We start from the raw sequence: 22,563 nt of genomic DNA, 5'->3' as shown, positions 1-22,563 counted from the left end.
TGTTAAGCAAATCTTCTCTTCGAATTGATCAAACTGTGCTCATGTTTGAACGCAATGGTGCTGACTCAAATAACTGGATTCTGGAAAAGTACTGTCATTGCTGTCCCTACCTCCTAGCCAGACATAAACATATACTACCATACAGGAGACCCGAACGTCGCAATCTGGTTGGCTGATCGGTTTCTATTGACATGGCCACCGACATTTCGAACTTTTGATATCTTCGAAGCTTCAAAAAAGTCGTACTAACCAGCGCACCAAAAACGCTCCGGAGCTTTGTCGTACTGAAAGCGCTCCTCGCCAGTATAAGCGTACTTGGCACTGTGTATCCAATCCACTTACCAATTATTATTTTTTTGACAGATCTCTAACGACGTAATTTATTGCAGCAAAATTAGTTTCTAATGCCAACAAGCACCGACGCCCCATGATGGGGCGTAGCGAAGATGTCCGCTTGATTCGCCGCGGTGTGAATAGACAAATATTCGTATAGACGAAATGTCTTTATAAAGCAATTTGTGACCGGAAATTTGCGACGGCTCAAAAAGAACGGAGAAACCGAAAAGAAGCCGCTCATTCCATGAACCCAAATCGCCGACATGCGCGATCTCGGCGGTACTTTTCCAAGATCCAGTGACTCTAGGGCCGACCTGATCCCGCTGTGGCCACCAACATAGAAAGACGGGCGGAGCAGGCCGTTTGTGGGTGCTCTTCGTTCAAACCTGAAACTGCTGGGAAGTGTCGCCCAGTGTTTATGCCACCCCAGCGCAAACCAGGCCCTCGGAAAAGTTGGAAAGTGTTTCCGCTTGGAGCCAGGAGTGTTTCGCGCTCGCTGCACGTTATAGTATACATAAAAGCCCCGGGTGTCCCGCCGTTACTACGAGGTATGTTTTCTAATTTTCGAGAGTTGCGGCTGCAGTGAGCATTCAAATCCGCCGTCGCTGTTAATGCGATCTGCTCGGGGAAGGGGGGGGGGGGGGGTGTTTCTTGATCTGCTTCCGCACCGGACGCCCTCTTATCCCATTGAAACTTCCACAATCTTAGCCGAACAACGCCAGTAGGTTCCGTGGCACTCGTTTTTAGACGTAACGTGTGAAACATTGGCGTGGTCATTATTCATTGATCTAAAATTGTTATTATTTTGTTTTAATGCACGACCTAAAGCATAAACGTGTGAACCTTATGCTGTGCAAGTTCTATGCTTGATAGTCTAATAATATTCTTATATAAAAACTGCAGGAGACGTCTTGGTTATCCCATAATGCTCTTCGGGGTAACGGGAATTGCGGGGTTATTTTGATGTGCCCTTGGACGAACCCAGACTCTTCGCATGTTTTGGCAACGCCATAATCTATTCTCCCCTACTATCGTGTGTTTAACAAACACAAAAAAAGAAACACCGTAGTCACATCCCCTGTCTTGCTTACGTGTTAGCTTCTTTGCCTTTAGAAATTACATTAGGAGCCAATATCAAGTGTGTCTTATGTGTATGCGTCATCTCTTACGTATTGTGCATCAAGCAGACGCTGTTGTCGACATATATTTTCGGGAGGGAATATTTTTGTTTTGTTTTTGCCACAGAATCTGACAAGAACTTGTTACTGCCATGCCCTGGGTCGATTCATTTCAGAATGTGTTTATTTGGAGCTAATAAAGAACGCTGTGCCTAAAGGTACGTCGGACGTATCCGATTCGGAACGCGGTGTGTAAAAATACGTCGGATGTACCCGGAACGTTTAAAGGTACGTCGACGCGGAACGAGCAGTCTAAACGTGCGTTGGACGTATCCGGAACGAGAACTCTAAAGGTGCATCGGACATATTGTAAGCACCCCAATTCTGTACAAGAAATTAGGAATCGGGGACATGCGATGTCTGCTCTCCATCAAGGCTGAGCGTCCGAAACGTCGCGTGTTTCCTTTCCGCTTCTCTTTGCACGTCTTATTCACACTTTTAGTTTTGTGCCCAGCTTAACGTGCCGTCAGCACATCTCCTTTGGCCCCTAGCACTCGGTATCGTCATCACTTGGTAGATGGCGGCACACAACGGCACATCCGGTACCGCGTAGGCGTATAGCATATAGGAACAAGTAAGGCGGTGTGGGTTCTGTTTCTGTTTCGTCGACGTTCCTTCGACTCCGTCGTCTGACTTGCAAGCGCGCCTCTATTTTCTTTACGTGGTTCAGGCCATTTGTTCAGGCCTTCAGAACTTTGCGGTACCCCCAGAGTGCGAAGAGGACTTTGTACATAGTGAAGTTAGAGCGAACGGTGAACACGTACGCAAAAGGCAATAGAAACCACGGCACTGGAGAGCATCTGCGATGCCGTGTGACATGGTAAAGAAGACAGCGGGAGTTGGTATTCAAGGGCGTCGCGACCCGTAAAACCTGTACGGGAACGCGCAATAATGCGAAAGTCGACATCCGAAACTCGAGGAGAAAATCCGTGAGTTTGTATACAGCTAACTGGACGGGGCCACCAAGGACTCGTCGAGTTGTATAGTGAGGACAACTGGTTGACCGTGCTTCGAGGTGAGCATTGACGGCAAGCGGGCTAATTCCCTCTGGGGTTAGTTTTATTTCTTATGTGGCATTTAGCTTATGAATTTTCTACATTAAAATAATATTTCTTGCACAAATTTTGAAAGATCGGAGCATTTCTTGAATGTAAACACCCCCCACCCCCCTTTCCTTGAACCTCGCTTGTGTGGAAAGAAAGGAATTGCTTAGAATGGACTAATGACGGTAGCAATGAGAAATAAAGATGGAATGAAAATTGCCAGTGGGGTCTCAGTAAGGCACGCTATGACCCGCTGTGATACGACCCTTCCATATTGCGGCTACGTCCGACGCATCTCCCGGTACCACGCACGTCCGACATGTATCTTAAGGCTCCGGGGTCCAGATACGTCCGACTTACCTTTAAGCTCCTCGTTCCGGTACGTCGGATGTACCTCGAGACGTTCCGGATACGTCCGACGTACCTTTAGATACAGCGAATAAATAACAGGTTTGAGTACCCGAATGGCTTGTTCTTAAAGGAGCTGTGCAAAGATATTCAATTGGAATGTTTTTCTCTCTACACGAGCTTACTGGCACACCTGGGACTCAAGGATACTCACACGCAACGCCATTGGCCAAGAAACTCCTTTGTTGCGGGGTAATTTCAAGGACAAAAGCGATCATTTTCATTCAATCTCCCCTTTGCAAAATTTGATGACGTAACGAGGGGATCGCAGTACACCCAAGTGACGATATTTGAATGCGGTTCATAGATTGGACCCGAGCATTGCGTGGGCACTCGACTTGGGCTCGTGACAATTGCTAGCTCGAGAAGCATTCGGGTAGTCACCCGTGTCCAATCGCTGCAACGACGACAACAGCCGAGCCATAACAATGTCTGGAACTCAGCGCGTGTCCTGCGCTTTGCCAACCCCAGCGCGTGGCTATAATCAACACTGGCGGCATATAATCGGCTCCAGATCACGTGGCCGCTTGTTCTGGCTGCGAGTTGAGGGGGTGAACGCTGCTCGTATTTCTTTAAATTTTTCTGGGACTTCTATTGCGCGGGGTGAAAAACGAACGCGTGTTTCTTAACGTTAGGGATCCGTTTTAAGCGGTATTTGCGCAAAGTACAAAAATTGTTGCATCGCTCCTGGGGGCCGTGTCAAAGGTGTGCAGAATCAATCATACTTATGTAGCTTTAAGGTTACATAGGTATTTAATACTTTATTTTAAAATACATCCAGTTAGAACCACCAGCCCCGACGAGATCCGTTCCTCATATCTTCTGTCTCGAGATCCGCTCTTCTTCTTCGTCCGCTTCGGTCTGGCCATTCACTAAAATATTCCCCCCTAGCGAGGAAGCGCAGCGACCAAGCGGTCGTCTTTTTTTAGACGATTAAAGCGGCGTGGGCTTGTTAGCGGTTTCTGTAAAATGATTCAGATGGCAGAGGTTGCACTGTTGGAGTCCAAGTGGGCGGGCTTCACCCGGTCGATGGACACAACTTTTTCTTTGTTTTTGATTAGCACAATGAATGTTTTGGTGTCACGACAAACCACCGGAAAAGGGCCATCGTAAGGAGGTTGCAGAGGCGCTTTGACACCGTCGTGCCGAATGGATACATGTGTACACTTTGCCAGATGAAGGCTGACGAAGGTACTCCGTGTGGAGGGAATTCTTGTAGCAATGGGGCGTAAGTCTTGCATTAGAAGCCGCAACCGGTGAGCGTAGTCCTCGGTGCTGTGAATTGGGGAATTGAAGGCTTGTTGGAAAAAAAGTCTCTTGGTATTCGGAGAGACGTTCCACAGACCAACTCGGCTCCACTGCAGTTCATGTAAGTTTTAAACGCTGTACGGATGCCGAGCATTATCAAAGGCAGGGTTTCCGTCCATGACGCAGTCTTGTCCTGTGTTTTAATGGCAGCTTTTAATTGCCAATGAAAGCGTTCTACCATTCCATCAGACATTGGGTATACGCGGTGGTGTGAATGTCCTGTGCGCCCAGTAAGTGAGAGAGGTTTTTAAACAATGAAGATTCCAATTTCGTCCGCAGTCCGTGGTGATGGTTTGTGGCACCCCGAAACGACTCACACACGTGCCGACAAGCGTCCTAGCGACCGTCAGTGCCGTTGCATCTTTCACAGGGGCGACCTCCAGCCATCGCGTAAACCTGTCGACACAGGTCAGGAGGTATCGGTAATCGTGTGATGGAAGCAGTGGGCCCACAAGGTCGACATGAATGTGAGCAAAACGAGCGTCACGTGGACTGAAGGAGGTCAAGGGGGTTACCGTGGGACGTTGAATCTTGCTGCGTTGACAGTCAATGCATGTTCCTGCCCATTCGCGCACGTCAGTGTTCATACGTGGCCACACGAACCGGGAGCTAACTAGTCGCTGGGTGGCTCGTATGCAAGGGTGGGCCACTGTGTGGATGGCATCAAAAACCTTATGCCGAAACGAAAAAGGAACGACCGGGAGGGGTTGACCAATTGACGCGTCACATACCACGGTGTCAGAAGAACCATGCCTGGGGACATCCTCAAAAACCAGTGTCTTAGAGGATGTCCGTAAGCGTTGGAGCTCCGCATCGTCTGTTTGACACGCAATCAATTCGGTATGGTCCAACGAAGCACCTTCGGAGAGGCAGAGGTTGACGCCTATTCGAGAGAGAGCGTCTGCTGCAACATTATTGGAGCCTTTAACAAAGCGAATGTCGGTGGTAAATTCGGACATGTAGAGCATTTGCCGGACATCTCGTGGTGTGTGTGCCGCGCTGGACGACGACAAGGCGTACGTGAGCGGTTTGTGGTCTGTAAGTACAAAAAAATTGACGTCCTTCAATGAAGTGCCGAAAGTGTCGTACGGAAAGGTAAATTGCAAGCAGCTGCCGACCAAAAGTGCTGTAGGGCGTTTCTGTAGTACTGAGGCTTTACAAAAGAATGCGATGGGATGCTATGTGTCCCCAACAAGCTGCTGCAGGACAGCTCAACTGCCTTGTCCGACACGTCAACGATGAGGGAGGTAGGAACGTCACTTCTAGGATGCATGAGCATGGTAACGGTTGCAATGGTAGTGAAGGCGCCGTCTGCTGCGTGCGTGTATTGTAGTGGTGTAATTTTTGGTTTCGGGTTCTGCAGCAGATCGTACAAAGGCTGGGAAATAAGAGCGCAGCGGTGAAGAAACCGACAGTAAAAGTTGACCAGTCCCAAAAACTTTCGTAGCTTTGTAGCCGTTGTAGGCCGTGGAAAATTGCGTACAACGGTCACTTTGTCAGGCAGCGGTTGGATTCCGCAAGCATCTACGTGATGGCCGAGAAAATCCAGTTCCTTGACTCCGAATTCGCACTTCGCGGCATTTGCAACGAGGCCGTACGACATCAGGCGCGTAAAAAGCTGTCGAAGGTGACTGGCATGTCCATCAGGCGTCGAGCTGAACACCAGGATATTGTCCAGATACGCGAAGCAGAAGGACAGTCCACGAAGGACTTGATATACGAACCTTTGACACGTTTGAGCTGCGTTGCGAAGGCCGAATGGCACCCGCAAGAATTCATACAGCCCAAATGGCGTTGTGATTGCAGTCTTGGGAACGTCTTCGGGTTCCACTGGAATCTGATGGTAGGCTTTGACAAGATCGATTTTGCTGAAGATTGTCGCGCCTTGAAGCAACCCGCCGAAATCTTGTAGATGGGGTATGAGATAACGGCCAGGTATCGTAGACTGGTTGAGTGCTCGATAATCACCGCATGGCCGCCAGTCTTTTGTCTTCTTCGGCACCATGTAAAGCACTGACCACCAGGGACTGGAAGACGGGCGTACATAGCCTAGTTCAAGCATATGTTCAAATTCGTGTTTGGCTATCTGAAGTCGGTCTGGTGGCAGGCGTCGTTGACGTGCGAAGACAGGGGGGGGGGGCGCCTGCAGTCTTAATATGATGGGTGACACTGTGCTGGATTTTCTGTGGAAAAGCGTGTGTCCCAAACACCGAGGGGAACTCGTCCGTGATGCGCTTCCACTGAGAGTCCATCTCCACACGTGGGAGAAAAGGACGCAGTGGCGGTGTCTTTGATATTAACACTTGGACACTGAGCTGCGTCTCGGTATCGATGAGCTGGTATTAGCGCAGGTCGACAGTGAGCCCGAATCGTCTTAGAAAATCCGCCCCGATGATGGCTTGTCGCACGTCAGCGATGATAAAGATCCAGCGAAATATCCGCCGGAGCCCGATGTCTAAGGTCAACGGCTTTTCTCCTTACGCTTTGATTGTGGCTCCGTTGACCGCTTGCAGAGGAGGAGTTTCTTCGCGATATTTACGATCCTCCGGCGTAGGGGGTACGACGCTAACCTCGGCACCGGTATCTACTAGGTACCGAACCTTGGTTAAGCGGTCGGTCACGTAGAAAAGACGGCTGGATGACGAAGGGTCCTCGACGTTTGCCGCCTTTAGTGAGTGCCCGTGCCGTTTCCCAATTCCGAGCATGGCTGTCTGCAAAATCGGGCGGCGTTCCCATAACGACTATGGTACCAGCACTGACGTTGGTTAGTAGAAGCTCCAGGCGAGGGAGTGGTTTGGTGTTCGACGTACTCTCGAGTGCTTGCGGTAGTGACCTCCGACCGCAGCGTCCCTCTTCGAGAGTGGCGCCGTATGTATTAGAAGTCGCGACTGAGGTCGTCAATTTTCTTTTCCATACGTGCGTAGGCGGCGACCAAGTCAGGGCTTTCCCGCTGGTAGTCGTTTTCGGGAGCAGGTAGATGGGGCCTGGGCTGAGTCGTTTCGTGGTGAACCGACGAAATGTTAAGCGAGTAGAGGTCCATTATATCGTCCGTTTTGCGGGCCTGTGTCAGAATGGTGTTCGTGGTTTCCGTGGTTAGGACCATCCGGACTTGCTGAGGAAGACGCTGGAGAAAGAGTTCACGCATGATGGACGCATCCATCGTCGCCGCCTTGCCTCCGAGGAGTTGCTCCATTTGTCCCGAGGAGTTGCTCCATTTGTTGCTGCCCTGTCAGCAGCTGCTGAAGACGTCGGGGTTCCGATTCTGTTGTACACCGTATCAGTTCCGTGCGTAAAGTCTCGTAAGGTTGGTTCTCTGATGGGGACCAATAGATGTCGTGGACTACGGCCGCCGTCGACTGCGAAAGAGCGGCGACTACGTAGTCGAACTTCGTAAGCGACGCTGTGACTCGATGCTTCCGGAAGACGGATTCAGCGGTGAGAAACCAGAGCTCAGAATCTGAGGACCAAAACTCTGGAATTTTAATCGGGGCCATGGTGACTCCTACTGTGGGTGTGGCCGAGGAAGTCGCGTCGCCTTGAACATCCATCGTTGGAAAAAGGCGGGGTATGTCCAGCTCACCTCAAACCCAGGGTAAGGAAGGTTGTCGATGTTACTTGTTTCGGGTCTCCAATATGTGGCGTCGAGGCTACATAAATATTTAATGCGTTATTTTGAGGTACATCCAGTTAGAACCACCAGCCCTGACGATATGCGTTCCTCAAATCTTCTCTCTCGAGTTCCGCTCCTCTTCGTCCGCTTCGGTCTGGCCGTTCACTACACTTACATAAGCATGATTGGTCTTTTTTATAATTAGTATTATCAAAGGTTACGTTAGATCGCAAAATAATTCCTATTTACCTCATGGTACCCGCTCTATCATTTAGCCTGAGGATTTGGATATCTACCGTATCATTACTTGCCTCAGAGGAACATAAAGGCATAACATACAGAGATGTTACAACGTAAAGAAAGCATACGTAGACCTTGGGGCGAGCGTAAAAACATAATTTTCGAGAATGTCTGAAGTGGAAATGCAGTATGATAATATATGATAATATTCTTAGTTCTGCTTACTTTCCATTTCGCCTTCCAACTTCATCATGGTTTCAATAAATCTGTCGATTGCAGTCCTCTGCGGTGGAATCGCTGTTTTTGAGATATAATTACCACAGACGAATTCATAGAAGTCATCACATGGGTTGATGGCAGAATTCATGCCACTTAAAATTCGTGTTCCTGAAAGACGTAAAATAAAGATATTCACGCATCTGCATTTTTTTCCATTCTCACAACTGCATCGACATATAATATTAAAAACTCATTTGAGGCGTCAGACACAATATGTATCCATAGCCCGAACACTCCTAGAAAGCATGTAGGTAATGCGTCTTCATCCTTTACCTTTTACTTTTCGAATATTACATATACGACGTTCTGCCCGTTAGGATACATGCTTTCAAAACTATCACATACATGCAAACTTCTTTATCGCATGCAGTATAAGCTGAAACATTCCTTGGTGGTCATTTATCTCAGAGATTTGAAGATAGCTCTGGTCTGAACTAGGAGTGGAATGCGATGGTAAGATGACATACTTCGAAAGATTTAAGACATTTAGAAATAATATAACTTTTTGGAACCGAAGAGACAGCAAAATGCCAAATCGGGTAATTCATGTCACATTGAGCGTAATGGTACGTATTTTTGGACTACTGATAGCGATTTCCCCTGTCTTAAAAAACGCATCCGATCCATTCCTATTAGATGTCGAGACTCAATCTCTCGATCTTTCTCACTGTAATATCCGAAATATCTTGCAGTTTCAATCAGTCTTTAGAAGTTAAAGATTGTGCTACAATTAACACATGCTGATACTCCCCCTGTTACAATGTGCAGTATTATTGAGGGGGTCATGTAGGCTATGAGATACACTCTAAGAAAAAAGGGAGCGCGACTTAGTCCCCGAAGGGAGCAAGTGCGTTGCCACAACCATTAGTCCCCTCGGGGACTAACGGGAAGGGGAGTAACAGTTGCGCCCCTCCCATTAGTCTCTCGCACTAGCACCGTTAGGACTAACTGTTACACCGTTTCAATTGCACCTCGAGGACCAACTGTTAGGCCCTTGCACTTGGTCTCCTGGGAGCAACTGTTACACCGTCTTAATTGAACCCCGAGGACGAACTGTTAGGCCCTTGCACTTGGACCCCTGGGACTAACTGTTACACCGTTTCAAATGAACCCCGAGGACCAACTGTTAGGCCCTTGCACTTGAACCCCTGGGTCTAAACGTTGCGCCGTTGGATTTAGACTCCTGGGACTAAAGGTTTATCCTTTGCATTTGGTCCCGAGCCACAAATCTCCAAAACGAAATTGTTCAGTTCAGGTTAAACGTAGCTTTATTGCCTCGTAAATACACATCGCATTCAAGGATGACTGAAGTCAAAGTTCCTGAGCGGTAGACTCCACGATAAGGCCAGATTCCGAAGAGTGCACTTGCGTCGACGATGGCTTGAACACTGGGCCGGCTGTCCAAACCGGTCGTGGTCCAAGCACCGTTTACTGGGGCACCTGCAGCTTCTTGCCTGTTTGCGAGGAATTTGGATTTTTAGCAACAGGGGCAGCGTGAAATACCCGATCGCTCAGCAAAAGTATGAGATATAACGCACACAATTAAAATAACAAATAGGCTACAAAAGTGCTACAGTGGTTCACATCTAACATGCGATCTGATGACAGCAGACTAGCGCAATATTATATTTTTAGTAGACCGTTCGCTGCGAATTACAGACCCAGCGTGTGCGTGCTCAAACTATGCTTCAAAGTGACGGAACGAGCTCCCGCCATCAACGCGAAAGTCTGTACAATCGAATGAATGTCTCAATTAAGGCCGGTTCTCACACGCAGCGAAGCGCTGAAGTAGCGCTGCTCACGTGTCGTGAGCTGCTTTTCGTCTGCCATGAGCAACAGTTTTGACGGTGCGATACACAGCTGGTGAAAGCTCCCGTCAGCACGCGTTTAGCGCTAGGTCAGCGCTATGCTTGTAGCTCTCAGCTGCGTGTGTAAAGAGGCCTTTATGGTAAAACAATCCTGCCAGGGTCTGCAAAACACAAAAAATAAGCGATCGGTAGAACTGGCGTTTTGCTCGATACGATTGAATATCAGGTCTCTGTGCTGCGTAACAAAATAAGCAACCATAGTGCCAAAAAGAATAGAGCATGGCGCGTGCTTTGGAAGCTAGAGAACGAACTCAAAATAAAACACTTTCTGACACCGCAGTTAATGAATATACCATAAACAGAAGTACTTTGACATACCTTAATCGAGTTCCCTTGTCTTGTGACTTCAGAGCAGATCAAGTGCAGTGTTGCAGCACCGCGAATCCAAACCGGATCCCGCAATGATCGGAGACGACCAGCTTCTAAGTCCTGACGAAGGCTAAACAGGTTCTTTTCAAACAAAGACCCCTTCCCATTTTCCCGACGGACCCCCTCTGGCCCATCTGCCCGCCCCCTGCGTGAGCGAGGAATGCGGGGTGGGGGGTTGCTGGGAGGTGGAAGGGAAATCTTTTTTCCCCGAAAATCTCTTTTCCCCCTTTCACTACACACGACACACGGAGACGCCAATGCCCGAAGGACGGGAGAAGGTCGAAGGTTCGCCTTCTCCAGGGATTATTTTCGCCGTTTTCAACACTTCGGTCAAGTGACGTACAAGCAAGCACGGTTTTTTTTTTTTTCTCTCTCTCTCTTTTCGATTTTCTCGGGGGCCTTTTTTTTTTTTTTTTTTTTTTTTGTTGTTCGCATTTGTTTTGTATTAGCAGGGTGTTGCCATGAATGACGTCCGGGCGCGGTTCGTTCTCCGTTGTTCATCTGGAATGTTATCTGAAACATCGACAACGATGGCATATGAAGGCGTCTGGATACTGCCCCTGAATGTGCTGTTTAAGTGGAACGTGCCGTGCATCAAGTGTGTCAGTGCGGATTTTGAGTTCGACGTTGGACTACCGAGAAAGGTTGGTTACGGGGAGACGCAGAGACGAGGCTCGACCTGTTCTCAGTAACTCAGTTTTAGCGAGTGAAGTGACCATTTATTCTGGCTGCGAGACTCCGGTGTTGAAAGCGCGTCTTCTACAAGCTCTTAAGTTTCATTTAAGAAAAAAAAAAAGTGCTAGAATTCAGAGGTGTTGCGTTTGGATTAATGCTCATTTTTTTTGCGCGAAGGCAAATTACGTGAATGGGACTTGTGAAATGTCAACAGATCATTTTTGACGAGATAGTTGGGTGAAGTAGAGTCAACACTTTCGTTAACTCGCATTCGAACAACGCGTGAAGCTCTACCATGTAATGTCTGAACGTCCGTGGCACATTAAACAAATTCGCCAGTTTCGTCCGAGTTTTGTCAACACTTCCAGCCGTGCTGGGCAGAGTCTCGCCGATCCCCAAGACGAGCGAAATATCATCCGTCCTCCTGCCGAACATTTCGTTTGCCCTCCGGGGACTAAATCATACAGATGCACCCTGTCTGAGGGGGACTAATGGCTGCTTTTGCTCGCGCACGCCTATCGGTTAGTCCCAGTCGAGCGCTGTTAGTCCCCAGCTTTTGCGCGCGGTACCTAGCTTGAACCAGATGGTCCTTACGGGGAGCAACTGGAAGTTCAGAGGACCAAATGCTGCCGTTAGTCCCTTGAGGCCAACTTTTTTCTTAGAGTGTACCTACAAAATATGTTATGTTAAAAATACGTCTTGTAGAAAATAGGTTTTGGATAAAAATACAAATACGGTGGGCTTTTTCGCTCCCCGAAAGGACTTTTCGATATTGCCTAATTAAATTTAAATATTCTTTTTTTTTATGCATTTGATTTGTTAGAGGATTTTGAAGATTAAAGTTGGAGCTAATTTTTATATATTTCTTCGTAGACAATTAGGTCTGCGCGAGCCCGATGGACGATTGGTGTGTTCATTTACTCTTGTCAGAAACGTAACCTTTAAAGTCTTCAAATTATAACAAATACGTTCTTCATTTAACGCAGTGTAAATGAATTACTATATAAAAAATACTACGATTTAGAAAAAGACGTTACCAGTTTCTTTGCACTCTTCCGTAATGCAAACATTGTTATGATCTGTGAGAGAAAGAAAAAACGGAAAGTCAAAATATGTCATTAATGCTTAGAATCATACTTGTTATTTTTTAAACATGATGGCGGAAAACACAGGAGCCTAAACAGGAAAATGTTTATATGTAATCAAATTAAAAAAAAATCACGACAAACCATTGAAAAAATTAAAATGTGAAGCACAACGAATACAAGAGCAATCTTGCAACGAGGGACATAAACGACACCTCTTTATAAAATCGGGTGTTCATAGTGTGATCAAAGAAACCCTTAAACTTTCAGCTAGATAGGAGCTGTAATGGTTTGCCTTTTTAACACCACTCTATAGCTTTGTCGATGTTAGTCCAGTTGCAGATGAAAATACAAACACCAACCACAATATTATCTAAGAGGGTAGGCGTGCTCGTCAAGGCCGCATCAGTAGCAGACCAAGTGTAAACAGGGCAAGTGGTCACAGAATAATTTGTTTCAGGGGTACTCGTCTCAGGGCTGAAAGATACAAGGACGCACGAACAGGCGGCCCTCCTATTCTACATGACTCTACATATGAAATTCGCAATATTAACTCCGGCTTGTGTGTTGCAGTTAAAGTGAATGCATTATCGATGTATCGTGCTAAAAAATATGCAGGATAGGGTGTTCCACGTAACTTTAGCTAAGGTTTAGAAATATTTTGTTGTATTTGAGAATGACGAAACCAAAAGAATAAGTTTTTTTTTTGTTCTTTGGCGCAAGTGAGCCTATTCTTTGTTTTTAATTAAATATTTAATTAAGATGAATTAATGACATCTTAAAATATTAGAATCAGAGCAAATGTTCTCATGAAAAAATTGTGCAGCGTTTTCAGAAATATCCCATTCAGTGGTTTTTGTCAAGAATGCCTAACGTGATTTGTTTTTCCAGACTTCGTGTACAGCCCGCAAATTACGGGAAAACGCGCTACTGCGCTCTCGCACGCCTTGTATTGTAGAGCTTCCAAACGTGGCGTGAATGAATGACGCCTGGCTGCTGGCCGGGCGCGCTGCCGCTGCCGCTGCGAAAGCAAATCCAAAAACAAGGCCATGATTGTGACGCTGGCCGCGAAATACGCGACACCGAGTGGTTTTAAAGTTCGCGTGCGTAAATAAAGCGCGCTGCCGCTTGTTATAGCAAAAAAACACAGTGTTGAAGCTAGAAAAAAGATTGTTTATTCTTCGATGTTTACATGGCGGAGAGATGGGGTCATGGCTCAAAAACGCTTTCTCTTCATCCTGTGAGACAATGCAGTAGTTGCATCTTGTCAATACATTTGCTGTCACGCACTTCAGCGATATCTCCGAAAGTCCACCACAGACGTTCATTACGTTGGCACGCAAAGCATCTGGCGTTCTGGTTCCTGCCGTGACCACACTAGCCTCCCAGAGGCTTGCCGACCGCCGCTTGCTGCCGCGGGCTGCCGGCCAAAACCAGTTTCCAACCTCAGCGGCTCGACGCTCGGTGCCGTCCAAGCAACCGGCCCGAACACGGTTGAGGGCTCGCCGTTTATTGCCGCAAAAGAAGGGATTCGGTGCGAGGTGGAGTGGATAGTGACGTTGCGATGCCATGGCAATGCCCAAGCCTCTTCTTCGCGCGTCTTTAACGTTGTAAAGGAGCGTAGAGTAATTTCGTTTCCTTTGCAATCCCTATTTTCCCCAGTGTTTTTCCCAACGGAGTGGTTCCTCGAAACTGTGCGACGTTTCCCTTTTTGTATGACAAGACGTGCCCAGGCTACCTAGATAAGGACGCTAAGGACAACTGCTTGAAAATGATCGAAGTCGAATTCGGAATAACAGACGAGTTTCTCCGTGGCGCTTGTCGCATGTCGCTGCGTTGTGACGGATGTCGTGTTGATTTGGTGACACTCTCGAAAGTAGCCTTCATCTCCGGCGCGCAGCCGGGGCAGCAAAGCACTGACCTGTCCTTCGGTGTTTCGGTAGCACCAACACGGCCGGTCTCATAACCTGCGCCTCCTACCCTCGAGAGCGCGGCAAAGTTTCAAGATTAACAAGCAGGCTAAGATGATCATAGTCGCGCTGATCAACACGTCATCATCGACACCTGCCATGTAGGCATCGAGTGCGGTTTCGATGCTGATATATGCGAAAGATTGGAGCCGAAACGGAAGAAACTAAGAGCAGACGACGAAAGTGCGGGAGATCCGGCGGAGACGCGCGCGCGATCTCGAAAACGCGACTACCAGTGCTCTCACGGAACGATAACGCGAGGAAAACGGGGGCCAATGCGGCCACCGGCAACGCCGTTACCGCTAGTGTGATCAGGCTTTAATGTCGCCCCACATAAAAAAAGTCGGGAGGTAAGATCGGGTGATCCTGCTGGCCAGGACACGGCCCGTAGCGCCCAATTCATTGTCCTGGAAAGGCACGGTTCAGCCGTGTTTGTGCTTGACTGCAGCTGTTGGCGGGAACCCCTGCAGCTGTGATGTCCCATTGACATGCTCATACGTGGTATCAGCATGTCAATGGGACATCACAGCAGAAGTCATCGACTGGCCCTTTCAGTGTTTTACTCACGCATCTCTGCCCAGTCAAAGTCGTGTCCAAAAATACTGGGCCCATGAGTGTGCCATTGTAGTTGCCGCACCAAACATTGGACACTAGTACTGGAGGCGAACCTTCGCAAGCCAATGGGGATTGGCTCCAATAATGTCCGTTGTGGATGAGTTCGATTCGTCAGTCCACAGAATTTTGTTCGAAAAGTAGGAATCCTCCGCTGCTTTGATCAATATGCAGTTTCAACAGTCGAGTCTACACTTGAGATCCCCGGTCACAAAGTTCTGGTGCAACTACACTCTCAACAAAGGGGTGTCGTAGGGTACTACACTTGGGGTAGTCAGAAGCCGTCACAGATATCGCTACACCCCCTTCGTTATACTAACAACCCCATGGGCAGTCACACGGCACGCAATTAGCAGGTAATCACAGTGAGCACCCCCAAAAGGAACATGGCGGCTGGCAAGCGACAGTGGAGCAGTACGAGTAAGGCCTAGCGAGCTGGACTGCTTTTTGCTAAAATACGATTCTCAAGTGCGTACGCCCGTTCGTGGCCTTCCGTACGCACAAAGCACTCCGAAACGCGCCTCGAAGCACCGGCACCGATTGGTATTGGTATTGGTATTTATTTGCGCTCGTGAACGCAGGCGTCACAGAAAGGCGTGTAGCCCGTACAATAATGCCTGTGAGGCCCGTCTAGAGGGGGTGATTATGTTAGTGATTAATGAACAGTGACGTATAATGAAGGGCGGGGCAGTGATGCACCGTGAGGGATGGGGCAGGGTTATGGTGTCCCTCACCTCACCGATACGAGTAGGGGCGACGATGTGAGGGGGGGGGGGGGGCGCAATCGAGGGGATTTCTCCGCTATTGCTTTCGCGAGGCCGGCTGCATTTACTTCGCGGCCAGAAAACATTCGAAGAAGGAAACAAAATAGCGACAAATGGAATGATGTCTTTATTGAACAGAGCATCTGCTTACTGTGCTCGCCGCAAGTGATCCGGCGTTTTCGGTTGACAGCGGCGAGGCGAAGCATCACCGATTTAAGCGGCGTCGGTTCCGATCGTTCAACGCTCTTGCTCACCTGTTAGCATTCGTTATCCACTTTCAAGTCCCTGGTAATCCTCACCGCGTCTGTGCACGCACTTGGCGCTATTCACCGCACGGAACACCCTTCAACTGGCTATGGGACAGATCCCATTTGGACGAGAGGCCGAGAACCGAACCAGACCGAACCCTTCGTGGCTGCTACGTGGAGGCTGGAGCCATGGAACCCTTCCATGTTTTTCACTCAAACAAGTAGACACATAAACGCGCGACTTCTTGAATTGGGCGGCGACACGCGCCACCTAACGGACAGTGCTCAAACTAAAGAAAAAAAGAAAGCAGCAATTTTTGCTCTGAGCGCCTCGCCAGACAATGCCGTATGTACATATCCCACGCCACACTTCACTCATACGCGACATACATACATCACAGCATTTTATACATCAATGCATTCAGAAACAGCACAAGATACAACATCACATGTTGACACACTACATTCCTATACAGACGTCGAGTCAACACCACCGGCTTATATACTACTGTATTTTAGGTGACCGATTAGGATGGTGACCACTGTCATATTTTGCATAAATACGAAAATACTGTGCAAGATTTAGCCGTATATTTTCTTTTCCTCTACTGCCCTTAGGAAAGCGCTCGTATCTCTAATGTAGGGCCATTGCAAAAGTGAACTGCAGGTTATAAATAAATTTGAATAGTTGCTACACGTCACATTTTCAACAGTTTCGTTTTCTCGCTTGCCTACACTTCAAGTATACAGAAGCCTCTTTAATTAATTGTATTAATTATCGAAACCAATTTCTGCAATCACAACTTTATGAACACACTGATGCATTTTCTTTTCTCTTTTTACATATCCAGACTGACTTTAGCGGCGGTTGGGTACACGTTGAGTACACCGAGCACGCGCAGGTGATTTTAGCGAAGCCCGTCCGCCGGTCCTCCCCAAAGCGTTATTTCAGTTTTCTTCTTTTCGCTAAATATCCGTTCTATGCGCTCGCGCTCGCGCCAAGAGGACAGTGCAGAATTGCTGCTTTCGGGCCCGTGCCTTCACCAGCAACGAACGCGAAATACGTATGCTAAATTATCTAAATCCTGGTTGAGACAGTAGTGTTTGACTGCGTGCGTCTGACTGCGTTGCGGCAGCAAGAAATCAGGACATTCCTGCTGCTTATATCGCGTGCCTAGATGATTCCTTGAATTGGATTCCACGCTTGATACGAAGCACAGACGTGCCGGTGAGTGACTTTCGGTTCTCGACGCAACGCTGTCAAATGCTATTGTCTAAATCGGCCTTGTTTGAAGCATTTTTTTTATCGAGTATGCTCGATGAAATGTGCCAAATGAACCAGAGAAGGCGAATCATATACCTCGAGACAGAGAAATAGTGAAATACACGGACATGATTCCAGATATCTGTGTACGTTCGTCCTGTCCGGCCTTAGTCGTGGTGTTCAATGCTTCATACTTCACTGCACTTGAAAGCAAAAAAAAATTGGGTACGACAGGCGCGCAAGTTCGGCGGAACCGAGGAGGCCAGTTGCAACTGATCTGCACGCAGAACTGACCGATCACACCTTTATTGAGAGCACGCTCTTTACTGAACCGCACAATAAAAGACGACGAGAGTATCTCGTCCGGCGAACATTCAAGTCAACTTACGCCTGTGCGTAGCTTCCTGTGCTTTTCTAGAAATTCGGTTAAATTCCTTGAGCACGACGCCAGCTGCCAGCTGTTTACTGCTGTACATGGTAAAACCCGCGACGGAACCAAAAAGGACAACCGCGATACTTTTTATCTGCCTCGGGTTTTAGCAGGTGCCTACCAAGGTTGCCTGTACTTGTTTGTTTTCTGCCAGTTTAGGTGAACTGAGCCACACGCTTGTTTCGACCGGTTCAAATTTGAATAAATGATAACCAACGCACAAAGAAAACAAGTTTGAAGCACTTTTTGAGATTTTTGAAGTGACTTTTACTATTGAACGACTGCATGCACTTGAATGTTCAATTCAAGAGTTTACTAAAACGTGACTACCCCATGCTTGTCACCTGCCAACAGGGTGCTAACTCTCAATGGCTCGAGCCCAGTGGGTAGTTAAGTAAGCCTGTGGGGTAGCTACAGCCGTCAAAACGCACGATGACGAGGGGGGGTGCTCACTTTTTCTTAGAGTGTAGACCTCGGAGGGGGAAGGTTACCACATCTCAATATTCTCCACATTGATGACGTCGGCACTCCGGTCTCTGCGCTCACGTCACGCACGCTACACTGTTAGCAAAAATAACATGCCCAGACCTGTAAACCGTTGTCCCATAGCTAGGGCTCCGTGTTTTCGGAGTTTATTTTTCGTCAAATTCGGAGGGTGTTTTTCGGAGTTTATTTTTTGCCGAATATTCTGAGTTTATCGGAGTTTATATTTGTTTGATTCTGGATTCTCCGAAATTCGGAGTTTAATTTTGCAGTGTTTCCTATTGAAAATAAATATGTAAATAATAACCGGATGTAAGCGTATGCTAGATAAAAGATAAAACGCGCTTGTATCGATTAAAATTTCTTCAGTTGAATTTGACGTTCGTGCTATTACCATTGGCAATATTAATTAGTCTCACGACAAAAGTCGCACACAAGTGTTGCTTCGATAAACGTCGATACCTTAAAATCAATAAACTGCCGGTGGTAGTCGCTACGAAGCTCGCAGTCATCCCATCCTATTCCATCAATCTAGCCCGCGGCCGCGCGAGGTGGAGTGGTTAAGGATGTAATAGAGAGTTTCAACTGTCCCTAATTTTCTATATTTAATACAATCTCTATGGTCCATAGACTTCACTGTTGCAAAAACATACCCTCTACTTTCTCTAAATCACAAATCGCATGGCTCAAACTGAAAACAAAAAGAGTGGCTTTTGTCGCGACCCGAATATACAATGACCTGCTGCCCTGAATCAACGTCGAAGATATAAGCGGCAAGACACCTTTTAACAACGGTCTAAGATTCGGTAGATAATTATGGTGGCATTTTTCCTGGGCCAATGACTCCGTGCTGATGAAGCTGTAAAAAAAAAAAAAAGTTTGTATTTTTTTTTTTTTTTTGCCGGGGGGGGGGGGGGGGGGGGTGGCGTTGGCGCATAAACATTCGGAGTTTATCAGAAAAATCCGAATTGACCAAAATTTTACCAGCGGGTGTTTTTCAGTGTTTTTCGGATTTATCCAAAAACACGGAGCACTACCCATAGCGGACACGTCAAAACGTGTTCGTTTTACACTTAGCAATGTGTGTTATTCGTCTATACACGAGGTGCCGTGTAAACTTAACACGCTACACCGCGTCTGCTTTCCGCGAAACACAGTTTGAGCGTGTTCTTTATGAAACATGGCGGCCAGCAGCCGAGAACAGGCGAGAGACGAGCCCAGCGAGCCGCGCTTCTTTCAGACGTAGCTACGTGCAAAGGTACGTACGTGCGTTGTCGGAGGGCGGCGGTGTCGGTAGCTTCAACAAAGCCGCTATACAAAAAAAAAAAAAAAAAACGAATGCCGAACTCACATGAATAAGTAAGTTGAGCTAACTATTTGGAATCGGGCGATAACTTGCGCCACCTAGCGAGATTTCTAGCAGCCTATATAAAAAAAAAAAAACGAGTTTGTCAATACGCTGCGAGCAACCACGACTAGGCAACAAACCTACATACATCGCGGGCAAAACGAATACCACGTATTACACATCAGCTAGTGACACGTACATACTCAAACACAACAGCGACACTACCGCCCGACACTTCCTACTCGAAGTGCATTTCTCCCCGCGGCGCATATTAGCTTGGCATGTGCGGGTGAGCTCTTTGGTCGCTGACCGTTACAGATTTATAGAAGACACAAAACACGGCGCAATGGACAGCCGTGTGTTAGAACTGTTTGCGTTTAAAAAGTATGGAGGCAAAATCTATAATGTTAGTCCGTTCCGACAAATAACGATATACTAACAATAAATCTTAGACCGGTTATGAAAAAGTTCAAATTTGTGTTATTTTCTTGCTTAACCAGTGTTATGAGCAGTTCGACTAGCTTGAATCAGATAGAAAAGCAAATTATTGGTATTTTGTCATTCCGTATACAATATTTATTTATTTTATTTACAGAATACCTACATCGCCTCGTGGGCATTATCGTAGGGGGGGATCACGAAATAACAAATAACAGTGATTTTCACAAACAAGAAAAAAATACACCATTGTCTGAGATACTGACCAGCTCCTGTTGCAGCAGGTTCCAGTCTTTGATTGTTTGAACAAAAAAAGAACTACCAAAATTGTTTGTTTTATAACAGTACTCAAAAACCTTTTCAGAGTTATCGAACCGCGCTGACATGTAACTTGGTTTATACAAATACTCATTTCTATCAATGCCAGTTTCATTATAATAAATCCGATGAAAAAAACTTCAACCTTAACTTATACCTTCTAGTGTTTAATGATTCCCATCCCAACATGGCTTTTATTTCAGAGATACTTGCATAAGGGTTATAGTTATTGCTGACAAATCGTGCCGCTTGATTTTGTACCTTTTCTAATTTTTCGATAAGATAATCTTGGTATGGGTCCCAAATGATGCATGCATAGTCGAGTATCGACCTAACATGCAAAATATAAAGAGTTTCTTTCACCTCTGTTGAAGCGCCCTTAAAATTCCTCCGGATAAAATATAACATTTTGCTTGCCTTTGCTATTGTATAGTCAATATGATTGTGCCATTTAAGTGATTGGGTGAAATTAACTCCTAAGTATTTACAGTCGCTAAATGGAAATAATCCTTCCGCAAAGCATTTGTTATATATTTTTGTGAAGGACATCCGCCCAACACTTCACTTCCGCTAGTTGCCGTACGCGAGCAGACGCCTTCACTTTTAGGGCGTTTTGATGCAGTTTGTTGTCGTATGTCCTGTCGGTGTCGAGTGGAGCGGTGGGGCTTGGGAGTTTGTGACCGGTATTATTCATGATCAGTAATGTGGGGCGCTGATGCGTTTTTTTTTTTTTTTTTTTTTATTTTATACTGCCACCACCCCGAACTTTGAATATACATGGGCCCGTAGCACTGAATTATGCTGAATCGGGAGCTCCTTCTTTGTTGACGCCGTTTTCCTGGTACCACTCGTGGATAGTGCAAGCCGTTTAAACAGTGTGCACCGTCATGCCTACATCTTCGGTGAGGCACTCGACCTGTTGAAACTTATTGCTTCCGTCATTTTGGAGTATAAAAGGCAGTTATCTCGTTGTTTTGGTTTCGGTTATAAAAGCAAGGCAAAACGCTCGTAGTTCTCGCCCTCAGTACACGTTGGACATCTTCCACACTTTGACACCGGATAAGTGAATGAAACGAGGATTTACATTCACTTCAGAGGTCGCTCTCACTGCTTCCTCACCGTTGAGCAGCAGGATCAGCTGGCTACAAGCTGCGGATGAAAGGGATGCGGGCGATGCGGGTTTCTGTCAACCGGGAGGCCAGCACAAACCGTGACCGTTCAAGCTCTTCGTCAAGACACGGTGTTGCAGCCGAGCAGGGTAAAATACAACTACACGGGCCACCGAAACAAACGCACTCCTATCGTAAATCTTGGCTTGTGATTGCGCCTTTGTAGATCATCTTATTCGTTTTGCTGGAGAGACGCAAACGACGGGCATAACAAAATCGCTTGCATATTCCGCACACCTCGCAAAAGCGTTTACCCAGCCACCTTCCCAAAAGCGCGAAACACGGAGTCCGCACCAGTGTTGCGGAATGGGCACACCCATTCCATTCCAATTCCATTCCGGGGAATTAGAGTTTTTAATAATTCCATTCCTTTCAACTCCTAGGAATGGGGACACTGATCCCATCCCCACTCCTGGAATGGCTGAATCGTCTCATTCCATTCCTCTAATTCCTAAACGTTAATAGTGTCACTTAACATCTCATCGCGTTGCAGGGTTGGGCAGAAACATTCAAAAATGTATTTGGAAACACAAACACTGGGATAGATGAAAATAGTTGCTCAAAGTCTCAAATATATCTGTAAAAAAATGTATCGCGATACGTATCGGAAATACATTTTAAAAAGAGGCAAAAAGTCTTTGGAAACATGCAAATACAAGAATACATTTTAGGGAGAGCAGAAATATAAATACTGATGATGCAATACATTTTTCAAATTTCTTTGCGACGCCAACTGAGATGAGGCTTTAAGCTTGAAGTGGAAGTTTTTTGTTGACCCGAAATTTCTTTCCCGCAGGCTTGGGCCTTCGCCTTAAAGGTAGTGGTTCCGGGCGTAGACTCTTCAATGGGTTCAAAAAAAGTTCCATCAAGGATTGACCGCGCTCCCTTTCCTGCCATCCTGACTGTCTGACCAGTGATGCGAAAAGATTTGGGCCTCTCAATAAATTTAATCAAAACATCACCACTTCCCTGTCTAATAAGGGTGTCCCTGTCAGCACTGATAACTTGACGTCACGGTAGGATGAACTAGTATTGCTAGTATTCTTGTATCTGTAGGTGTTGCCTTGAACATGAAACTTTACCCACGCTGCTGTATGAAAGGACAGTACGTACTTTCGTT

At 46.8% G+C, this 22,563-nt stretch overlaps 1 protein-coding gene across 1 annotated transcript in view; it reads right to left on the bottom strand.

Annotated features, from left to right (window-relative positions):
* Positions 1-22,563, bottom strand: part of LOC115319408 (neprilysin-2-like) — a 191,629-nt gene that overhangs the window by 157,394 nt on the left and 11,672 nt on the right. The window contains exons 2-3 of the mRNA XM_040211985.1: positions 12,352-12,393; positions 8,349-8,510 (exon numbers count right to left, since the gene is read on the bottom strand). Of these exons, the coding sequence (XP_040067919.1) occupies positions 8,349-8,510; positions 12,352-12,393 (204 nt within the window). The remainder of the gene's footprint in view (positions 1-8,348; positions 8,511-12,351; positions 12,394-22,563) is intronic.

This window comes from Ixodes scapularis, unplaced genomic scaffold (assembly GCF_016920785.2).
Source record: "Ixodes scapularis isolate PalLabHiFi unplaced genomic scaffold, ASM1692078v2 PGA_scaffold13__105_contigs__length_92229423, whole genome shotgun sequence".
NCBI classification, from domain to species: Eukaryota; Metazoa; Arthropoda; class Arachnida; order Ixodida; family Ixodidae; genus Ixodes; species Ixodes scapularis.
The sequence above is the reverse complement of the archived record's forward strand: the minus strand, read 5'-3'. Positions and strand labels throughout refer to the sequence as shown.